The 19,569-nt window shown below is 36.0% G+C and overlaps 1 protein-coding gene and 1 long non-coding RNA gene across 4 annotated transcripts in view; one reads left to right on the top strand and one right to left on the bottom strand.

Annotated features, from left to right (window-relative positions):
* The window catches only part of NFIA (nuclear factor I A), a 373,058-nt gene that overhangs the window by 284,885 nt on the left and 68,604 nt on the right, over positions 1 to 19,569 (top strand). For all 3 annotated transcript variants that reach the window (XM_077149470.1, XM_077149471.1, XM_077149469.1), the window contains exon 7: positions 12,663 to 12,791. In XM_077149470.1, the coding sequence (XP_077005585.1) occupies positions 12,663 to 12,791 (129 nt within the window). The remainder of the gene's footprint in view (positions 1 to 12,662; positions 12,792 to 19,569) is intronic.
* Positions 14,377 to 19,569, bottom strand: part of LOC143674144 (uncharacterized) — a 39,974-nt gene continuing 34,781 nt past the window's right edge. Inside the window, exons 2-3 of the long non-coding RNA XR_013170883.1 lie at positions 18,536 to 18,646; positions 14,377 to 14,698 (exon numbers count right to left, since the gene is read on the bottom strand). This is a non-coding gene — a long non-coding RNA (uncharacterized LOC143674144). The remainder of the gene's footprint in view (positions 14,699 to 18,535; positions 18,647 to 19,569) is intronic.

Genomic DNA, 19,569 nt, shown 5'->3' with positions numbered 1-19,569 from the left:
TTTATTACACACTGATGATTCCAATTAAGTGTTAAATATTCAAAAAGAAGGCTACCAGTTTCTATGGGAGCAAATGTCTGTCTTTAGGCCATCAACGCTTTTAATAAAGCAGTTATTCATACTCCAGAATAAGAAGCTTTTACGTGGAGAATGGAGGAGAGAGGGGAGAAGGACGCCCCAGGCCCAGGCAGATCCCAGACGTCAGGAGCTTCTGGCAGGCACTGTGTGGCAGTTTCTGGTGGGGCTGTGCACCCCCCATGCTCTCCTGCTCAGCAGAGGATTACAGCAATGCGTATTTATCCAGCTCTGTCCATCCAAGATTTTCAAACACATCATAAACTCATCAATTAATCAAAGACAAGTAACCCATTTCGAGATGATGGGTGAATTACATCCTTAGCACATAATGAGAACTGCTCGCATCCACGTAGTAAACCCGGGACTGTTTCCCGATGGATTCCTGAACAGTGACCGAGTACTAAAATAGAGAGGTACTCTCCAGCAGCTGAATCCTGGAGAAAATATGTCTCTCAAATGGGAGAAAACCTCAGGAATGAAAGTCATTTTATTTCCAAGTATCTCTTCAACATGATGAAAAATTGAGGGAAAAAAATGTCTGAGCCCAGTCGAGTCCATTGGCTTGCCTCTTCAGAGCAAACCACCAGTGACCTCCATTTCTTAATTTTAAAAAACCTGAAATTTTTGGATTTCTAAATACTGGGCTACTTTTGTTCTTAGTTCTCTCATCTGTTTGGAGTGAGAAACTCTGTGCTGGTGGTCTAGTGCGTTCAGCTCTGGGAGGATTGGCATTACAGGAAACTGTGAATGTCAAGTACTCATTCAGATAACACTTCCACCACTTCTGTGTTCGAGTCATGGTCCATATAGTTTATCATTCTTCATTTTTATGAAACATTCCAATCTCTAGGACTCTCCCACTTTTTATGTAATGAGAGGTAAAATTTTCATTTGCATAGTTAGAAATATTCTCAAGTTATTAAAAATTCAAAAATTGGCAACCCAATATCCATTTCTAATATGCAGTGTCCTCTATAGTACCAAATTATACTGCTGTGTTAGCTAACCCAATCCAGAAATCACTTAACTGTGATTAGCTCCCAAGATTAATGAATTTTAGGCTATCATGATTACTTATGACTTAATGCCAGTCAGAATTTGCCATCTGCCTTTTAGCCATCTCATGAACCTGACTGGAGAGGATTTATCAAAATGGCTGTGTAATATCTCTCAAGTTTTAACATACTTTACAGGCTTATCCAATAGCACATTCATGTTCTAATGTCAAAATACACATGTAAAGATCAAAAGTAGTAAGGGATGCCTAAGAACGCTTTTCAGGGCCAGCTATTCTTTGAAATTTATCAATTCGTGGTGGTAGCACCTGCTTCTAATTTTAAGAGTTCTTTCTCCCAGTGGATGATATTTTTCTTCAAAAAAGAAATCTTATCCTCAAAAAACTTAACTAGTAATTTCTCTCTTCTTGAGGTTTTCCATCAGCATTGAAGTCCTAACGTACCAATAGTTAAAAAAAATTTTTTTTGGTAACTCATAGTCACCGTTATCAGGTTACATAAACTGTGAGCTAACCAAACATTTTGTGACTTTTGCCGAGATACAATTAACTATGAATGTCATTATCTGCCACTTACCCTACTTGATAGTTGTCTAACTTAACTAAAGCCAGAGAAATGAACTCTCTCTTTTGGGAGTGGTCCGGTAAGTAACTTACATTCAATACCCATATTTCATTGTCTTTCATATTCAAGGACAGGCTTGGGGGCAGTTGTCATTTGAGGGTTAGTAAGTAAAGGGAAGAAGCAGAGAGGATCCTGGTTTTGTCTAGTCAGACACATCTTGAAACAGTACCTTTGGGAGTGGCTGACCTATTGCAGTACCCAGCATAGTTTGTCTTTTCTTTATCTTGTATGAAGACCTTTTCTTCACAGGCTCTGGATAAAGCTCATTACAAATATAAGAAGTTGCAAAAGATGGTATATAGCTAGCAACCCATTCTGATTGGCCCATGGGTAGTTAGTTGTCTGTATAAAATTGGATCCTTCTGTTGGGTTCCAAAAGAGGTGTGAATGTGAAAGAGAAGTGCTAAATCATAACTCCAGAGAAAATGTCGGCCATGAGCAGTTTTTAGTTTAAGTGAAAACCATGCTTTAGGATTTGGACAAATAAGACAAGGAGAAAAAAAGGTGAATCATTCGTTCCTATCTAAAAGTGTTATGGTGACCAAGTTTCATCAGAGTTGAATGAGACAGACAAGAAAGATTGTGACTGTATAGAACTAACTTGTTTACTTAATTGATATGAAAAACTCTGCCAAGCATTTGCCCTTAGAGTCAGATAAGTTATTTTAATGAAATATTTCCAAGAGATGAAGACAGTTAAGAAAACAGCGTGGTTTTTATAAGTGATGAATCTATCATTACATTGTCACAAAGAGTGCCACTGAGCAGAACACCCTGCTAACCCCCCTCAGATAAGGATTTAACATAATTAGATAGACACTATCTCATTGGTTGAATGTAGCATTAATCTAAAGTCCAACTTTACACAGAATGTCTTTTCTGAGATGTCATTGTTAAAAAAAAATTACCCATTTTGTCAGATATTGTGCTTCAGAAAATGACTCATGAAGTTGTATGTACAGAAGTATGTGTTGTTATTTCCCTTTTTATTGTTTTTTTGATTGTTTGTCTTAATAGTGTTTGTTGATAGTATGGTCTCTTTACATACACAGAGCTGCATTTGAGGTTAGTGGTTCATTTTGTTTTGAAGTAATTTTAAGTTTTGAAGTGACCTTATAGCTCATTTATCTGAAATGCAGTGTAACTCTTTTAAAGAGGTTTTCTTATAAGGAATGGGACAGAAGTTTTTTGCATTAAATAAGAACTCAAGAGAGAACCTCTTTCTGTGAAAAATTTCATATTAAAATGATGAAATATATTGTCCCCTGCCAACATCTAAAGGCATTGCTTTAAAAAAAGAGAATCCATCTTTGTTTGCTATGTATCTTCTAGCTTGAACTATGAACTATTGAATAGTTATAAAGTGGTATCAGCTCAGTTCATTGCACAACTCTATCTTCCCACTTTTTCAGTAACTCAAAGGCCTTTGAAGGAAAAGAATAGGGTTATTGAAGGATGGTAGACAGATTTCACTAAGTAACAGGTGGAGGTCAAAGTAGTTTATTTGTGGGGATGAACAGAGTGCAGAGATGAAAAATCAAATGCTTTGCCATAATAAGGTTTAGCAAGAAAATGCTGACTCCACTAAGCTTAGATTCTAGCTGACAGAACCTTTTCTAGTATTCATTACTTGATTTCACAGTTGAAGCTATTCAAGGAGGCCTAAGATTATATTTCTTGTTTCCCCATGAAATGTTTCAATCAGTTTCAAATTTTACTTCAAACAAAGTGATAGGTGCTTGGCTTATAGCCGAGGAACATTGGAATTAATAGCACCCTAGTGCTCCTCCCTCAGAGAGGGTGCCTCCCAAATGTGGAATATCACAGACTACGCATCTCTTTTAAATTATATCTTACCTGTAACACTCTTACCCTCCAAGCTTTCAGTCCTGTTTTTGGTATCATTTAGATGAGAGCTGCCCAACAGAACTTTAAGCAATGATGGAATGTTCTGTATTTGTGCTGTCCCTGTGGCCTCTGAGCACAGTTAAATTTTTAAATTTATTTAATTTTAATTCATTTAAATTGAAGCAGCTACATGTGATTAGTGGCTACCATATTGGACAAAGCAGATATAAACCAAGCATATGTATGACTGAGATTTTTCCTTTTCAGCTAGATTCTAGGCAGAATGAATAGAGCATTAGGCTATATTATACTACATTTATTTATCACACAAAGACAATTATTTGATTTTGTCAGTAATTTCCTCTTTATCCTCAGTCCTTCCATGAATGTGAGTGATTGCTATATTGAGCTTAAACCAATCCTTCCTTTAATAGATTGAGATGGGTAGAGGACAAATGAAATGGGTAGGGAATCTCTAATCCCTTGTAAGTATCTGGAGCACGAAATGCAGTTTTGTTTTGTTTTTTTTTAATTTTAGTCCTAACACTGGGATATTTATGTTTACCTTGAAAAGGAGATCCCCTGAAGAGTCTATTTTTGGTACAGAAACAGGATTTTTGTGTGACATTTTTCTTCTATCTTCACTGTCTCTCTGGTTGTAAATTTTTGTTCACAAATGGTCTTTTGGAATACATTAGAGAACTCATTATTTCTTTCCTCCTGAATAACCCATATAATTTTTACTCCAACTCCCATTTTTTTTAAAGTTGAAGAAATCATTTCGTGCCACCAAGGCTTTTAAATTACCTGAAGTGTTTTTTTGATGTTATAATTATTTGGGGGTGGGGTGGGGTGGAGTGTGTGTTTCTTTTTAGCTCATTTTAAATGGTTGCATATAGAGTAAGGAGAATAAACCTCAGAAGCTGTATTAACCTTCACTTTATTCTCTCCATCATAAAAATTATTTAAAACATTTTTATTCACTGAAAAAGGTTAAAAGGCAAAATAGTCTAAATGCTTTACCTTTTTATTGTTGAGCATGTTAGTCATAATAAATTATATTAGAATGAACCCTAATGGATTTTATTATTAGGACACAAATCTAAGATGTGAGCTGGATCTTCAGCTACCTTCTCAGTATCCCACAGGAACAGAATGGACCTTTGTAGTAATCCATCCAGTCACAACCTTTATTAGCATCCTGGTTAGAGGTGACCTAATCACAAGGCATACCTGAAATGGTCCTAGAAACTGTTCTGGCCTGCGGGGCCCTGTTAGAGAATGCAGCATAACTCTGCGTCTGGGAGAGATGAGCTTAAACATAAATCTGCTGTTGGTGAATGACTTGCAAAAATATGGTACTAGTGTTCAACCTCCATCCTGTGCTGGAGGAGGGCACTAAAATTTATGCCGACACCATTAGTCTGACAGATAAGATGGAAATATCTATTCCCCATACTTAGACCTGGAGACGTAGTCGAATCAGAATGCCCAGATATGAAGAGAATAGTCATAGTAGCACTTAGCAGGTTATTTAGTCAATGAGAAATGAACAAGAGGTTTGGAGGAAGAAAAGTGTTTAAGTATCATTAATAAACTTGTTTTTAAACCAGCTCAAGATTGGTTTGCATCAATACGACCAGCTTCAATTGGTACTTTTTTGTCAGAAATAGGCATCTTGGTGGTTTGGTACAGTGGAAGCAACAAAGGCTTTGCCTTGCTGAGTTCAAATCCTAGCTTCTACAGTTATTAGTTGTGTATCCTCTCACCTTTTTAAATAATTTTTTCCTTCAATTATCCTTTCTCATCTGAGTCATTACTTTTCTTCCCATCTGTTGAACCATTCTATTAACATACAAGCATGTTTGACTCTCTCTCATCTTGAAAAATCTCTCCCTTGCTTCCCTCCATCTGCCTACAGCTACCACTCCATTTTTCTGTTCCCCTCTACTAGTCTTCTCTTCATGAAAGAATTGATCACATGCATTTTCTCTCTTGTTCACTTCCCATTGACTTTGTAAACCATTCTAGCAAATCCTCCATATATCTTACTCTCCTAGAGCTCCTTTTTCAAAACTACCAAAAACATCCATGTTGCCAAATCCAGTGGACCCTTTCCTGTCCTCGTCAGTCTTGACCTCTCAGTAGCATTCAGCTTCATCCATCACAACCTTCTCCATAAAACATTATTTTCTCATTTTCTGTAAAACCACACTTTCCTGTGAGTTAAATGCTTCAAGTTAGTTGAATAACTATTTGAAATGGAGTTTCGTAGCTTAGAGGTCTTGATTTCAAGAATTCAGTTGAACTCTTAATTATGTGCTGGAGTTCAACCTTTGGTTAAGGAAAGTGTCACTGCATTATCATATACTGTAGGCTTGGAATATATCAGTGAGCCTGAAAAGGAGAATTTTTATCCTTTATGGTTGTCAATAGAGATATAATGTAATTTTCAGGAGGCTTTGTAGAAGAAGCAGTTTATTGGATAAGCGTGAGGCCTATCGTAAATATTAAAGATGTATATACTAGTTTAAAATTTGACATCTTGAATCCTTATCTTTTCCTTTGTCTTGAAGTTTATTTCTTGGAAGTTCTATGTTGGAATCTCTGATAATGCATTCAGTATGATCCCTACTAAGGCCAAGGAAAGTCTTTAGTATAAAAAACAAGATGATTCTTTGTATACATCAGAGTTGCTTTCATTTTTTGCATGTTCTTTTGCAGCTGATATTCCTTTTTAAAATTATTTTCTTTGGATAACCAAATTAGAAACTTCAGCTATAAATATACTTTATTGACTTAAATAGGGTATGGTTTTTTTATTGTGTACTATGGAAAACTACAGGAAGGAGTGTGCTGTTTTATACCTTCTATCTGAGATATAAAATATGAGGACTTGAGGTATTTGGAAATGCATTACACATAGTAGGTACTCCATAATTTGCAGCTGTTAATATTTTTGGTCCGTTTTCTAGAAAGGATCACTATGCACAGATTTGATGATGATATCTTTAGCTTCCTCTTGAGGACACTAGATGAATGATGGCTTCCAGGAGACTTTAGCATTGATATAGTAGTTATTCTGGTAATAATAGTAGAACAGATAAGTCATGGAAAATTAAATGATGACAACAGGAGAATGTCCAAAGTCAAACAAGAGCAACCAAAGTTAGAGTATTTTGTGGTCCTCTATAATCTGCTTATATATTGGGTTTCAAAAACAATGTGCAGAGGTTGCATGTTGTAAAAATTTTTCCCAAACAGATTGTGACTATAAATAAACATTATTGAAACTAAACTTTTCTGTTCTTGTCTCTGACACTTTGAAGAAGGAAACATATACCAGTTAAATCTTCTCTGACAACTTGAATTACATCACCCAAACTCCTTCAACAGACTAGATAAGTTTCTGTGATCCTGAACAGCATTACCAGGGGTAATTTTCATAAAGGAATACATTTTTAAATAAATCTAACAAAGTAGACTCTAACACCGACTTGTTGAAGATTTCCTTTTTAAAAATTAATCATGTTGTTTCATTGTCAATGGAATAATCATATTTTATTTTGGTTCTTCCCTTTCTCCCCTCCCATTAATAGTGTATTTGACTCCTAAAAATATCCCCTCTAAGAAACTTCCCCAAGCAAGGAACAGCATGTACTTTCTTCTCCTTTACCATAGAATATCCTTTAGAATTGTCTCTGTAGAATTCTTGGTCAAAGTGTTTGATAAATTTTCTAAATTGGGGGAGGGAGTTGAAATTAATTACATTTTTTTTTCTGTTTACTTTTTGTGGTATTTATTGGGTTCGCTTTCTGTAACATTGGGTTACCTAAACCAAACCTTGATTTGTTATTGGAGACCCTGAGAAAATACTTTTGGATTTTTTCACATCATTCAATATTATTTTTGTTATTGATGTTTCTTAAAAGAATCATGAGAAAATAGACATTTTCAAAAGTGTTTAAGATCCTCTAAAATAACCACTTAATGAAAACCTTTCCTGAGAAGATGTCTTCCCATTTTCTTGGAGGAGTGTAGGCTAGTGGAAAACTTCACAATTTAGGATATTCTAGGTAAAAATAACAGAAACTTCTGAATTTTAAAAGCAATTAGTGTGCAGTAGGTATCTGAAGTACACATTTCCTATAATTTTTAATAGTCATATATGAATATTTAATTCCTTTTCCATTGGGCATAGCAAATGACCACAAAATCAACAACTTAAAACAACATATATTTATTATCTCACAGTTTTTGTGGGTCATGATTCTGGGCATGGCTTACTCTCTGCTCAGGGTTTCACAAGGCTGCAGTCAAAGTTGCAGCTATGCTCTGTTTCTGGAGCTCAGGATCCTCTTCCAAGCTTGTATGATTGTTGGAAGAATTCAGTTCCTTAGGACTAAGTTCCCCATTTTCTTACTGGCTGCCAGCCAAGGGCTGTGCTCAGGAGTTCGTTGCCATATGGTCCTCTCACAACATTGCAGGTTACTTCTTCGCAAGTAACAGGTGAACCTCTCTGACTTCCAGACTGTCTTTTAAAGGGCTCACCTGATTAGATCAGGCCCACCCAAGATAATCTCCCTTTTGCTTAACTCAAAGTCATCTCATTTAGGGATCTTAATTACATCTGCAAAAATCACTTCACATTTGCAATATAACATAGCCTTATCACAGGCATGTCATCCATCATATCCACAGTTGCCACTTACCTTCAAGCAGAAGGTATTATACAAGGCATGCACACCAGGAGCCGAGAATCTTGGAGGCTGTCTTAGATATCTGACTATCACAGATGTTAATGATGGATCTAAACGAATCTTTGTCAATACTACATTTGGCTGTTACTTTCAAGGTTTTCCTGTTGGGCTGCACAGTCATAAGTGCCTCCAGGGGTCAGATTCACCGAAGGACTAGAATTTCATCTATGTTTGCCTTAATTGGGTGGCTTAAAATAATGGAAATATATTATCTTATAGTTCTGGAGACTAGAAGTCTGAATCAAGATGTCTGTAGGATCTATGCGTCCTCTGAAATCTGTAGGGTTCTGGCAGTGGCTTGTCGGTAATCCATGGAATTCTTTGGCTTGAAGCAAACTCAGTCTCAGAAACAGAGCATAGCTGCAACTTTGACTGCATCCTTGTGAAACCCTGAGCAGAGGGTAAGCCATGCCCAGAATCATGACCCACAAAAACTGTGAGATAATAAATATATGCTGTTGTAAGTTGTTGATTTTGTGGTCATTTGTTATGCCCAATGGAAAAGGAATTAAATATTCATATATGACTATTTTAACTCCATGTTACTTGGGTGTCTTCTGTCTTTCTGTGCCCATATTTTCTCTCCTTTTGAGAACATCAGTCATATTCGATTTGGGCTCAACCTTAATCCAGTTTGGCCTCATCTTAACTAACAACATCTTCAAAGAACCTTTTTCCAATAGGATCACATTTCACAAGGCCAGAAGTTAGGACTTGAACATATATCTCTTTGCCCCACAGTTCAAGCCATAACATCCACTAAACACAATTTGAAATAACTCGGGTAGCTTAGAAAAAATTGCAAAGTGGAGGGAAATTCAGAAGTTCTGGATGTTTAGAAAACAATTGACAAGCAAAAATTCTTCTTGAAATCCACCTCCAATTCTGTTTAAGACCATTGGTGCATATTTTTTTTATGAGAATCAAAAGGATGAAATCAACAAAACATTATATTAGACTTCTGCTTATTGTCTGTAAAATTTCTTATTTATTTTTATTTTGAAGTAGTATTTCCTGTTTGCACCAGGAAAAAAAATGGGTGGCATTCCTTATCTTTTATCTTTTTTTAAAGAACAGTTATTTCTTTAAAACACTGAAATTAAAGTTTTGAGCCATTAGGAGAAATCCAGTCAATCATTCATCTGCACAGTAACTGTGTAACAGTTGTGCATAGCTAATTGGTAAAAAATTTAACAAGGAGTTTATTTTTAAAGTAATGTACAGAAACAAAATTTGATTTCAAAAATAAAAACCGAGATTAATGTTCTCTAGCTTTTAACAAAGAGCAGTCCACTAACATTTTGAAATTTCATCTGGTCAATTAAGTATACAAAGCAAATTAACCAAAACATACATTATGCATATAGTGAAAATACAAAAGTATAATAAGGAAATGTGTTCAATACAAGTCTTTAAAAATTGAAAGCACAAAGTAATTTTGAGTTTCATGATAGACTTGGGGTTCATATTACTTGACTGGGATAAATTTAGAAGATTATACATAGTTTGGCTTGTTCTTCTTGCATGCACAGTGTTTCTTCCCTTTTTAACTCTTTCAAAGAGGAGTGAATTTTGCCACTTTTGAACCCAGTTAGCAAACTGATCATTCTTGATACTTGTCAGTGCTTAAATTGTACTTTTAATTCCCTTCTCCTTTAAAAGGTTTATGGTGAATTTAAATCATGTCATCGTTTCTGCAGTATTTATAATGTCATGGGCTAGAAAACATGAACTTTTTCTAAGGGATAACTTTTTCTTGAGTACAACCTGATTCACTTCTTTTAACAAGGTTAATTCAATACTGGATTTCATGAGTGATTCATTTTTCTGAAAATAATTCCACCACATTAAAAGTTTTGATTTTTTCATTTTCTATTCTATTTTTGTTTCATGACACATAATTCAGACATTTGACTGAATTTAAATCAGCAGACTGATTAATAGCCTAAAAATTGGTTTGCACAATAAAGATTTGAACAAACTGGGAGATTTGTTTACATCTTGGTTGCTTTCCTTTAATTTTTTTATTTGAAATCTCCTTCTTAATATAGTTAAATGAGACTACCTTAGGTCAGGTAATTATTTTTGCCAAACTCACTGGGCACAATTGTGCTATAGTGTGACTTTGGTTACTGATTCAACAAACAATCATAGTTCAAGTTACTAGATTGTTTTCTTTGCTTTTTAACTCAAATCATATGGGTAATGATCTAGAATGGATTTGATACAAATTTGTTGAGTTAGTATGAAAGCACACCCCACTTCATATTGTACTTACATTTGACTGTGCAAATGTACTTATCGATTTTCAATCTTTTTCTTTCTTGGTATCAAAACCTGCTAGGTTGCTGTATCCAAGCATCCATTTGTAAAGCCACAGATAAAGCTGAGACTTATGGAAATAATTTAAATATCTTTTGGGGACACTTGCTGCAAATAGAAGGGTTGAGGAACAAATCACACATTGTCACTGAGCTTATAGACTCAGTACTAATACTCCAAGTTCAGGCTGTTAGAATTTCTTTAGGAAATCTGTGATCAGAAATAATGACATGTTTAGACATAGGCCAAAACTACCTGTATTTCTGGACAGATCTATACCTATAAAGTTTTGGGCACAGTACATGGTACAATGTGTTAGCAACTGCCCAATAACAGTTACATGCTAAAACCATTATTATTTTTATTACTTATTTTCCTGTTCACCCAAATAATTCTCCAGCCATAGGAAGAACACAACATAAGTAAACATCACAAGTAAATGAAATTCGGTTCTTTTGACATCAGTACAGACCAATTTTTACTGCGAACTAGAGAACCCAAATTTTTCCTGTGATATGGAGGCTAAAAGTCATTTCCTTTATTTTTATACCCAAATTGTCGTTGTTTTTAATTGGCACCATACCAAACAGTTAGGTGCCTCCAGTTGTGTATGTCAGCATGGTTGCTGAGAGCATTACAAATCCTTTAATTACAACCAACTATTTTCTCATTATTTTCTTCCCAAAGCATTTCCTATGCTGGAAATGTGCTGAAAACCTTAGATACTATAGTAAAAATATTATTTTTTAAAACCAGCACTTGCCATTTTATTGTAACAGAAAAGTAGTGTATGTTCATCATAGAAAATACAAGTAAGCAACAAGAAGACAATGAAAATCACCCAAAACCTAACACACAGAGGGGACTACTACTGTTAATAGTTTATATGTATTTCCTTCCCGTTCATTTTCTGTGTATAGAAATATGTTTTTAAAGGGTGTCATAGTGTAACATTTATTTTGTAATTGTTCTGTATCTTTCCATGTCATTATTCATCTACAGTATTGTTTTCATTGATGATACCATATTTTTTAAACCAATCTCCAGTTTGGGGTCATTTAAGATTTTTTTTCCTCTTGTCTTTTTTTTGTCTATTAAAAATAATGCATTGACTTGTTTCTTGAAGATGACTGTATGATGATAAGGTTTGTGCAGTGTGACTGTATGGTGAAAACCTTGTGTTAGATGCTCCTTTTGTCTAGTGTGGGCAGATGAGTAAAACATACAGATGGAAGATGGATAGATAATAGGGGGACAAAGATTGGGATGATTTGGGTGGATGGAGATGCTGGTAGTAAATGAGAGGGAGAGGGGGAGGAAATGTGGTAGGTGTGAGTTTTTTCTTTTTTGTTTCTTTTCACTTTGCAAATGTTCTGAGAAATGACCGTGGTGATAAGTGCGTAGCTGTGTGATGATGTTGTGAGCCATGATTGTGCACCGTGTGTGGAATGTTTGTGTGTTAAGAATATATGTTTGTATGTTAAGTTTTATCAATAAAAATATTTTTTAAATAATGCATTGAATGAACAACTGAGTTACCATTGTTGGTTTTAAAAATGTTAAAAGTGGGTAAATATTTAAAATATGGAGAAAATGCCTTCGTACTAGACCTGTCTAATTGGCAGGAGAAAATGATTGCATCTGAGGTCTTCATGTGCTTATGTAGCTACTTTTTCAAAGGGCTGCACATGTCATAGGCATGTACAACAACTTTCAGGAACACTGGAAAAGTTGGACTGTATGTAATGGAAGATAACAGTAACCCCCAATGGTTAGTGGTTTACTAGAATAAATTGAAATCAATTCAATTCAATAGACTGGCTTATCAGGAACCATTCTGTCCCCTATTTGTTCTAGGGACAAATACAAAGCAATTTTAAAAGCAAATCTTCCAAGTCACAGGTGGATTCCTTTTTTTTTTTTTTCCCAATTCTTTAAGTTCTATCTTTATTTAGGTATATAAGCTGTTGTTCCATGATTTAAAGTATACTTATCAATCAATCCTTCCTGCCAGGAATGCCATCTCCAACCGCACTGAAGAAGTCGGAGAAGTCTGGTTTCAGCAGCCCCTCACCTTCACAGACCTCTTCCCTGGGAACGGCATTCACACAACATCACCGACCTGTCATTACAGGTCCCAGAGGTAAGCCGCTTCCTGAGGATCCTCAATTATGCATAAATCATGTCTTTGGGACCAAAGTAGCAAAGTTAGAGACAACGACGACCCCTTGTGAAGTCATTGAGTGTTCCAGTTTCTTATCTCTGGAGACAGCCTTGAAATTTTAGGGACCAAAGAGATTTAGCATCAAATCCTTGATCCTCCTCTAGGACAAAAAGGGATCAAGCCTGTTTCTTTGTCAATGGGATTTTGCAAAGAGGTGGGAGGTGATTTAGATTGAACCAAAATCAAATCATCCCACATATTACATGGAGTATGTGTATGTGTTAGGTGAGTATGTTTTCATATGGGTCAATGACCTGTTTTCAAGTATTAGCTTTTTATTAGTCTCTCATCCCTGCTGATTCTCTTGCCATGAAACCTGATTTCAATATATGGCATTTGTGTTGAGGTTGTTTATCTCAGGGTGTTGACGAGTAGTCTTCATTCACTCTTTTTGAAGTGGTAGATTGTCTGGTTTTCATTGCAAAGTTTTCATTATTTTTGTCTCATATGCTTTCCAGTTTATTATTAAAATGTGTCCACAGGAAATATGATTTGTATTTCATATTAAAGACAAGCTTTAAATTTCAAGAGAATGACAGCAAATCACTTAACTTGGTCTTATTGCAAGATAAAAATATTTATTAGTTTGTTTATGGAGCTCCCACAGTAGGGATATGAATAGTTGTAACCACGCTTGCTTTCTTCCATCAGAGTTTCGTTTAGGTAGGTCTGTGGTCTACCAGCTGGTATCATAAAATTTCCTAGAAAGTTATAATCACTTGTCTACTTTGATTTACATCTAGGGAAGTGGATATTTCTTGCACTAATCTCAATATTAGCCCAACGAATCTGAGTCCTTTTATGAATACTCCATGCATCTCAGGGAAATATGGCAGTTTATAGGGCTGTCCCATGTACACATGGAGAAATCACATTTAAAAAATAAACGTTCTGACTATTGTGTGGAATGATTTCTCTATCAGCAGTTAAACAAATTTACTTTCTCCATTTTATAAACTTCTTAAGCTCATTGGTGGAACATTCTCAAAATTCTCTTATATTTTACTTGTGTTTGTGTGTATGGTATAATCAGAAAGGCTTATTATATACACATACACATGCATACATACATATCTTCCATTGTGTGTGTGTGTGTGTATATATATATATATGTATGTATGTATATATATATACCTATACATATACATATTTTTTACTTGAAAACCTACATCTGAATCGGATTAACTCTCTTTAAATGGGCCAGTATTATGCTGTTATATTCACAGTTGACACTCAGGAGCATCTAAAATGTAGTGAGAAATCAGAGATATGAAACTCTTTCAGTTAAAAGATTCATGATCCCAGAGTTAAAGCATCTGTTGTTTCTCATCTTTTTATGGTCAATTTAGCATGTTTTAAATGCCAAATGAATGTTAAAAGCAAAAGCTCCTGCAGGAGCTCTGAGGGGTCATAAAGGTTCATTCATTCCTTAAGCAAAGATTTACTAAGTGCTTGTCACAAAATAGACACCAGGGATTCAGCAACTCCTGTCCTCATAGGGCATAGAGTTTAATGCAGGAGAGAGATACACAAGAAACTAAGCAGTCAGAAGGTGATGCAGAATGTGCTGTTAGCGCTGAAGTCAAATCTTAAAAATTATTTAGATGAATGGAGGACATTCCAAGCAAAGGAAAGATTCATGTGTAGCAAGGTAATAAGGGATGGAAAGAACAATATGCTAGGAATCAGCAGAGCTGGCAAGTTGCCTCTTTGCCATTCCACTTACTTCCTGGGTTTGGGGGGACAATGCTGCTGTTGAATTAACCTTTCCTTCCGATATCACATTCTTGTACAAAAACTACAGTAAGACAATACATATGGAGACTCTGCAAAAAAAACACAAAGCAATGTGCATATATTAATTATTCAATAAATATTAAGAGTATCTACTTTGTGTCTTGCCCTAAAACTTCAAGTTTTCTATTGCAAAAATAGAAAATTTTCTCTAGTAAAAGGGTTAAATTAGAAAAATAGAAACTGTAGAAATTATTATGACCATTCTAGCACTTATTCTTCGGTACTGTGATTGGGAGCATCTGCATGCTAGACAGCCAAGCACATTTGCTAAAATCATCCACCCTGGGCTGAGCCAGAGTGAACCTCTATAAATTACAGCACAATGTGTTTTAGTCTCCTGTTCATATTCGTACTTATAAAATTGTTCATGAGGAAAAGAGAAAGCTGCCTAGTTAAAGAATTATGGAATATCAAAGATTCTTTGTCTTCACCAGAATTCAAGATGATTCCCAGCATCTTCGGGTCTCCTTTCTGGAAAGTCTACTCAGGTACCCATCCTTATCGTAACCTGCCCCCCTTAGTGGTCTGGTGAAGGGAATTGGAATAGTTGGCATGAAACTCTTCCGTTGCATCTTTGTGGTAAGAATCATAGAGTTGAGATAGGCTAAAATAAGATATTTTTGGCTAAGACATTTTTAAAAGATTGTTATTCAGCTTTTCATTCTTTAGAAGTATTTGCTATAGGCCCTACTGTATTCCCTTCTAGTCTTCTCTGAACCAGTCAGAAAGCTGATGCTTGGAATGACATCACATCCTGGATCAAAAAATTGGTATCTTTTAGGAAGATGAGCCCAAATTTGAAGAGAGCGAGTCTGACTAAGGAGTCAGTGTGGAGTAAACATGAGATATGTTTGTAAAGGAGAATTTAGCCTCTGATGTGCCTTTGATTATGTAGAGTTGCCACAACTCCAACAGGTAAATCATGTGAGAAGACAGACTGACAGTCTTTAAAAAGGCCTCAGAGAAAAGTTCGTCCTTTACCAGTTTCTGGGGAAGGGGTGAAGCTGTTTCCTGTACTCTTGCTCAGGGTCACATGGCATAGTCACCTTTGGTCAGAACCCAGGCTGCAAGACTTCAGCTGCCTTCCCTGAAATTTCTCATGGGACTACCTTGAGTTGACAAGCAGCAGTGCAAAAATATCTCAATGCCCAGGCCAGAAGTCATATTCAGTAGAGCTACCGCCAAGTGAGTTCACCTTACTGAAAAAACAATGGTCCTATTTTTTTACTGCAACAAAAGCTATATTTGGAAACTTGGTGGCCACCTTTTGCAATGGAACCTCTCTTTGAAGATCACAAAGCAAAGGCAGAAAAATAGGGCCTTGAGGGGAGGCAAGATACTACAGGGGTTAAGTACAAATACTTGGGGGTTCCATGGACCTATGTTTGAATACAGTGTCCACCATTTTTAACAACTGTGTGAATCTGGCACGTTATATTACTTCCCTGACTCATAGGTTCTTCACCTATAAATTGGAGGTCAGAATCTCTACCTCATGAGAATTTTAATATGTGAGGAGTAAATGGGATTGTGTAGTCATTAGTCACAGTGCCTAGAAAAGAGTATCTACTCAGAGCATGCAAACAATTAAATTAAACCCATTTTCACCTTGAGCTTTGAAAATCTTGAGCTGCCCCTATTGCCTTCTCCTATTAACATTTTATCCATCCTGAAGACCCAGCTAAAACACTACTGTCTATTTGAAACCTCCTCAGATCCACCCAGCCTGCCATCATCTCACACTCTTTACGCTCCTGTGCCCTTAATGTCTACACTTTTACTTGATGCTCTTTGACTTGCTTTGTAAATTAATGCCCATCTCATTGTCCTCCTAGACTGAAATGTCCAAAAGGCAGGATCTGCAATTTATTTTTTGGTATCTTTATTGTGCCTCCCATGTGGGTTGTATGCTGAAATATTGGGTGAATAAATAAAAAGAACTCATATTACACATGAACATATGCAAAGACATGCCTCCCCTCCCCAAAACCCATGGGTTCTCATTGCTTCAGAAAAATCAAGGGTGATACATATATAATAGTTCGCATAGTACTTCTTTCTACAGAATGTCCTAGATGGGAAAGGCAGAAGAATGTCCTTTGGCCTTTCATCCAAAGGAAAATTTTGTAGATTATCTAAGCAAACTTTGTTACTAAAAGCTATTTTCTTAGTTTATTGCCATTCTAACCACTTCTCTATTTATATCCTAAAGGTAAAGAAATACTGGTTTCTTTGTGGCTTTGGTAATAAATTTGTGGCCTCAGCTTGGCCATCTCTATCATGGGGCTAATGCTTTACCACTGATTTCTCTGCAGTTAGAATTAGGTAAAGTGTATATAGGACTTTGGAAAGTCCCCAGGCAAAAAAGAAATTAAATTTCAGTAAAGTAGTGTGTATATCATTATATATTACCACAATTGCTATGCACTTTAAGCTAAAAGATTGAGCTTTCAAAGACTTTCTTTTATCAGTAATTAAAATTTCAACCACCATGAAGTATTTAATCATGACAATTGATATTATTCATGATAATTAAAAAAAAAAGACTTTGTTTTTCCTTCTATCCTTTTACAGTTTTAAGTTTCCCTGATGATTTTAAGGCTCTAATGCCTTTCAAGAATTATTTGAAGTAATCATCAGTGATATTTTTTATTTTCTTGAAAATTTGTCTTAAAGCTTACATTTCTGCCTAAAGTCTTTGAAAAACACAAGATAATGAATGATATTTCATTTAAATGTTATGCAATAAGTAGCTATGTGGAGACAGCACGGTACACATTGAGAAGCAGAAGTTGAAAGTAATTGGCAAATAAGCGCTTATTGAGCTTCATTTGAATTGTAAGACCCTCTGGGGATCTTCTGATCTAATTTGTTCCCTACATCAGCCGAGGGTGATTTGGGCTGCAAGTAACAGACTATCTGACTAAGAAAAGTAGGAGTCACGTTTTTCTCACATAAGAACGAATATGTGATTCATGACTGTTAATGTGGCTCCATGGTTTCTCAGATTTCTCCTCCTAGCCGTGCTTAGTAGATCATTCTCATCCTCACATTGTGGCTTCATGATCACAATATGGCCACCACGCTCCTATCTTCCATCTGCATTCCAAGCAGGGAAAGGTGAAAGGTCAAGAGCAAAGCTCCTGCTGGTTCAGTCTGCATGTGTTATAGACTGTCACCTGGCAACTTCTGTTTATATCTCATTGGTCAGAACTATGACACATAGTCATGTCTAGCTGCAAGGGAGGCTGAAAAATATAGATTTTTTTTTAGCTGGGCATGTTCTTACTTTGTATAAAATCAGGACAAATAACATAACTAGGCAAATAGGGAAGAAATATACTAGTTAGCAATGAGCAACATTTTCCACATTAATTTTATGGATGAGAAATCTGAGCAGCCCAGATTTCAAGACTAGAAATCAAACCTTTCTATCAAATCAGTAGATTTCACCTTGGTCTCCACCACAGAGAAATAAACTGCATTTATTTAAACTAGTTTGTTTTCACATTTTTTATTAGTCAAAGACATAAGGTAGCCATTTAGATCTTTTGATAAGCATGACATAACCATTCTTACCACACTGCTTTTGTTTTTGTTTTTAATACGGTCATAAACAAACCACTTGACCTTTAGCCCACTTGCTACTGCTGATGCAAGGTTTCAGCTGGGTACCAGTCACTTCACAAAGTATTTTTGAGACCATGTTTGGCTTTTTAAAATATTGAAATCAGCAAGCTGACTCCTTTTAGCCCCAAAGGACTCATTCATTTTTCCATAAATATTTATCAACCACTGACAAGCTACAAGGTGTTCTACTAGTTGCTGAGAAAGAGAAATATGGATTCTGTCCTCAGGACACTTACCTGCTAGTGGATGTTACAACAAGAAAACCAGCAGTTGTAACACTGTGAGACAGGAGATGCAGGGGGCAAGAGGAAAGCCGTCCTGATAGACATCTGTTGTGGCATTTGGCACTGTGGGAGTGCAAACAAGCATAACACTTAACCCCCAGTCTCAAACAGTGCACCTTCTAATTGTAAGCACGCAAAACACAGCAATAGCAAACAAATCATACCATCAGAAAACCAAGTCCTGAGGGATTAAGATGTAAATTGTGAACATGAGGCTAAACCTCCAGTTCTTTATGAGTCCCAAAAAATGTATGTGAAAGGAATATAGAAGGAAAATTGCCCTGATTCTGAAAATATGCATGAGATACTGAAACAGTAACCATATAAACCAAAGATTTACTGCATAGCTTTCAAAGAATCCTGCCGTTTTCTATGTGGAGAGGTAGTCAGAAGTTTATATGCTCTATAAAACTTCTGTAAGTCCATGATTGTCAAAGCCCAAACAGGGATCCTGCTTTTAGTGATGAAACATCTGAGGGTCTGAAGTTAACAGGATCTCCCAATTTGGCCAAGAAAAATATACTGCAGAAAATAGTGTGAATTAAGATTACCTTCCAAGAAGTTGAGGTCTCCAGGAAAGGATGGAGGAGTGTAGATTCATAATATTCTTAGGCAGTGACAGAGGAATAAGGAAGGGGAGGTAAAATACGAAGCCAGCAGACATCACTAGATGCCATGGCCTGTTAGGGCAAGGAACATATCCTTATTGTACAACCCTAAATCCCTCGGCCTAGAACCTGGCATATGGAAAATACCACCCAAAAATGTTTGTTGAATATGTGAAAGATTCACAGATTTAGTGGAAGGCAAATGGAGAGAAAGTTTAAGAATAATAGTGAGTTCTTTCCATTCCTATGTGTAATAATAATATAATGAAGTACAGAAGGCATATGCATTGGGTAGCACTTAGCAGGGTACAGAGTATAGTTAGGTGCTCAATATATATTTGTTTGGTTTTAACTCAGAGCTTCTACCTTCATAGTCAT

Source organism: Tamandua tetradactyla, chromosome 2 (assembly GCF_023851605.1).
Source record: "Tamandua tetradactyla isolate mTamTet1 chromosome 2, mTamTet1.pri, whole genome shotgun sequence".
Classification (NCBI taxonomy): domain Eukaryota; kingdom Metazoa; phylum Chordata; class Mammalia; order Pilosa; family Myrmecophagidae; genus Tamandua; species Tamandua tetradactyla.
Note: the sequence above shows the minus strand (reverse complement) of the source record. Positions and strands in the feature narration are given on the sequence as shown.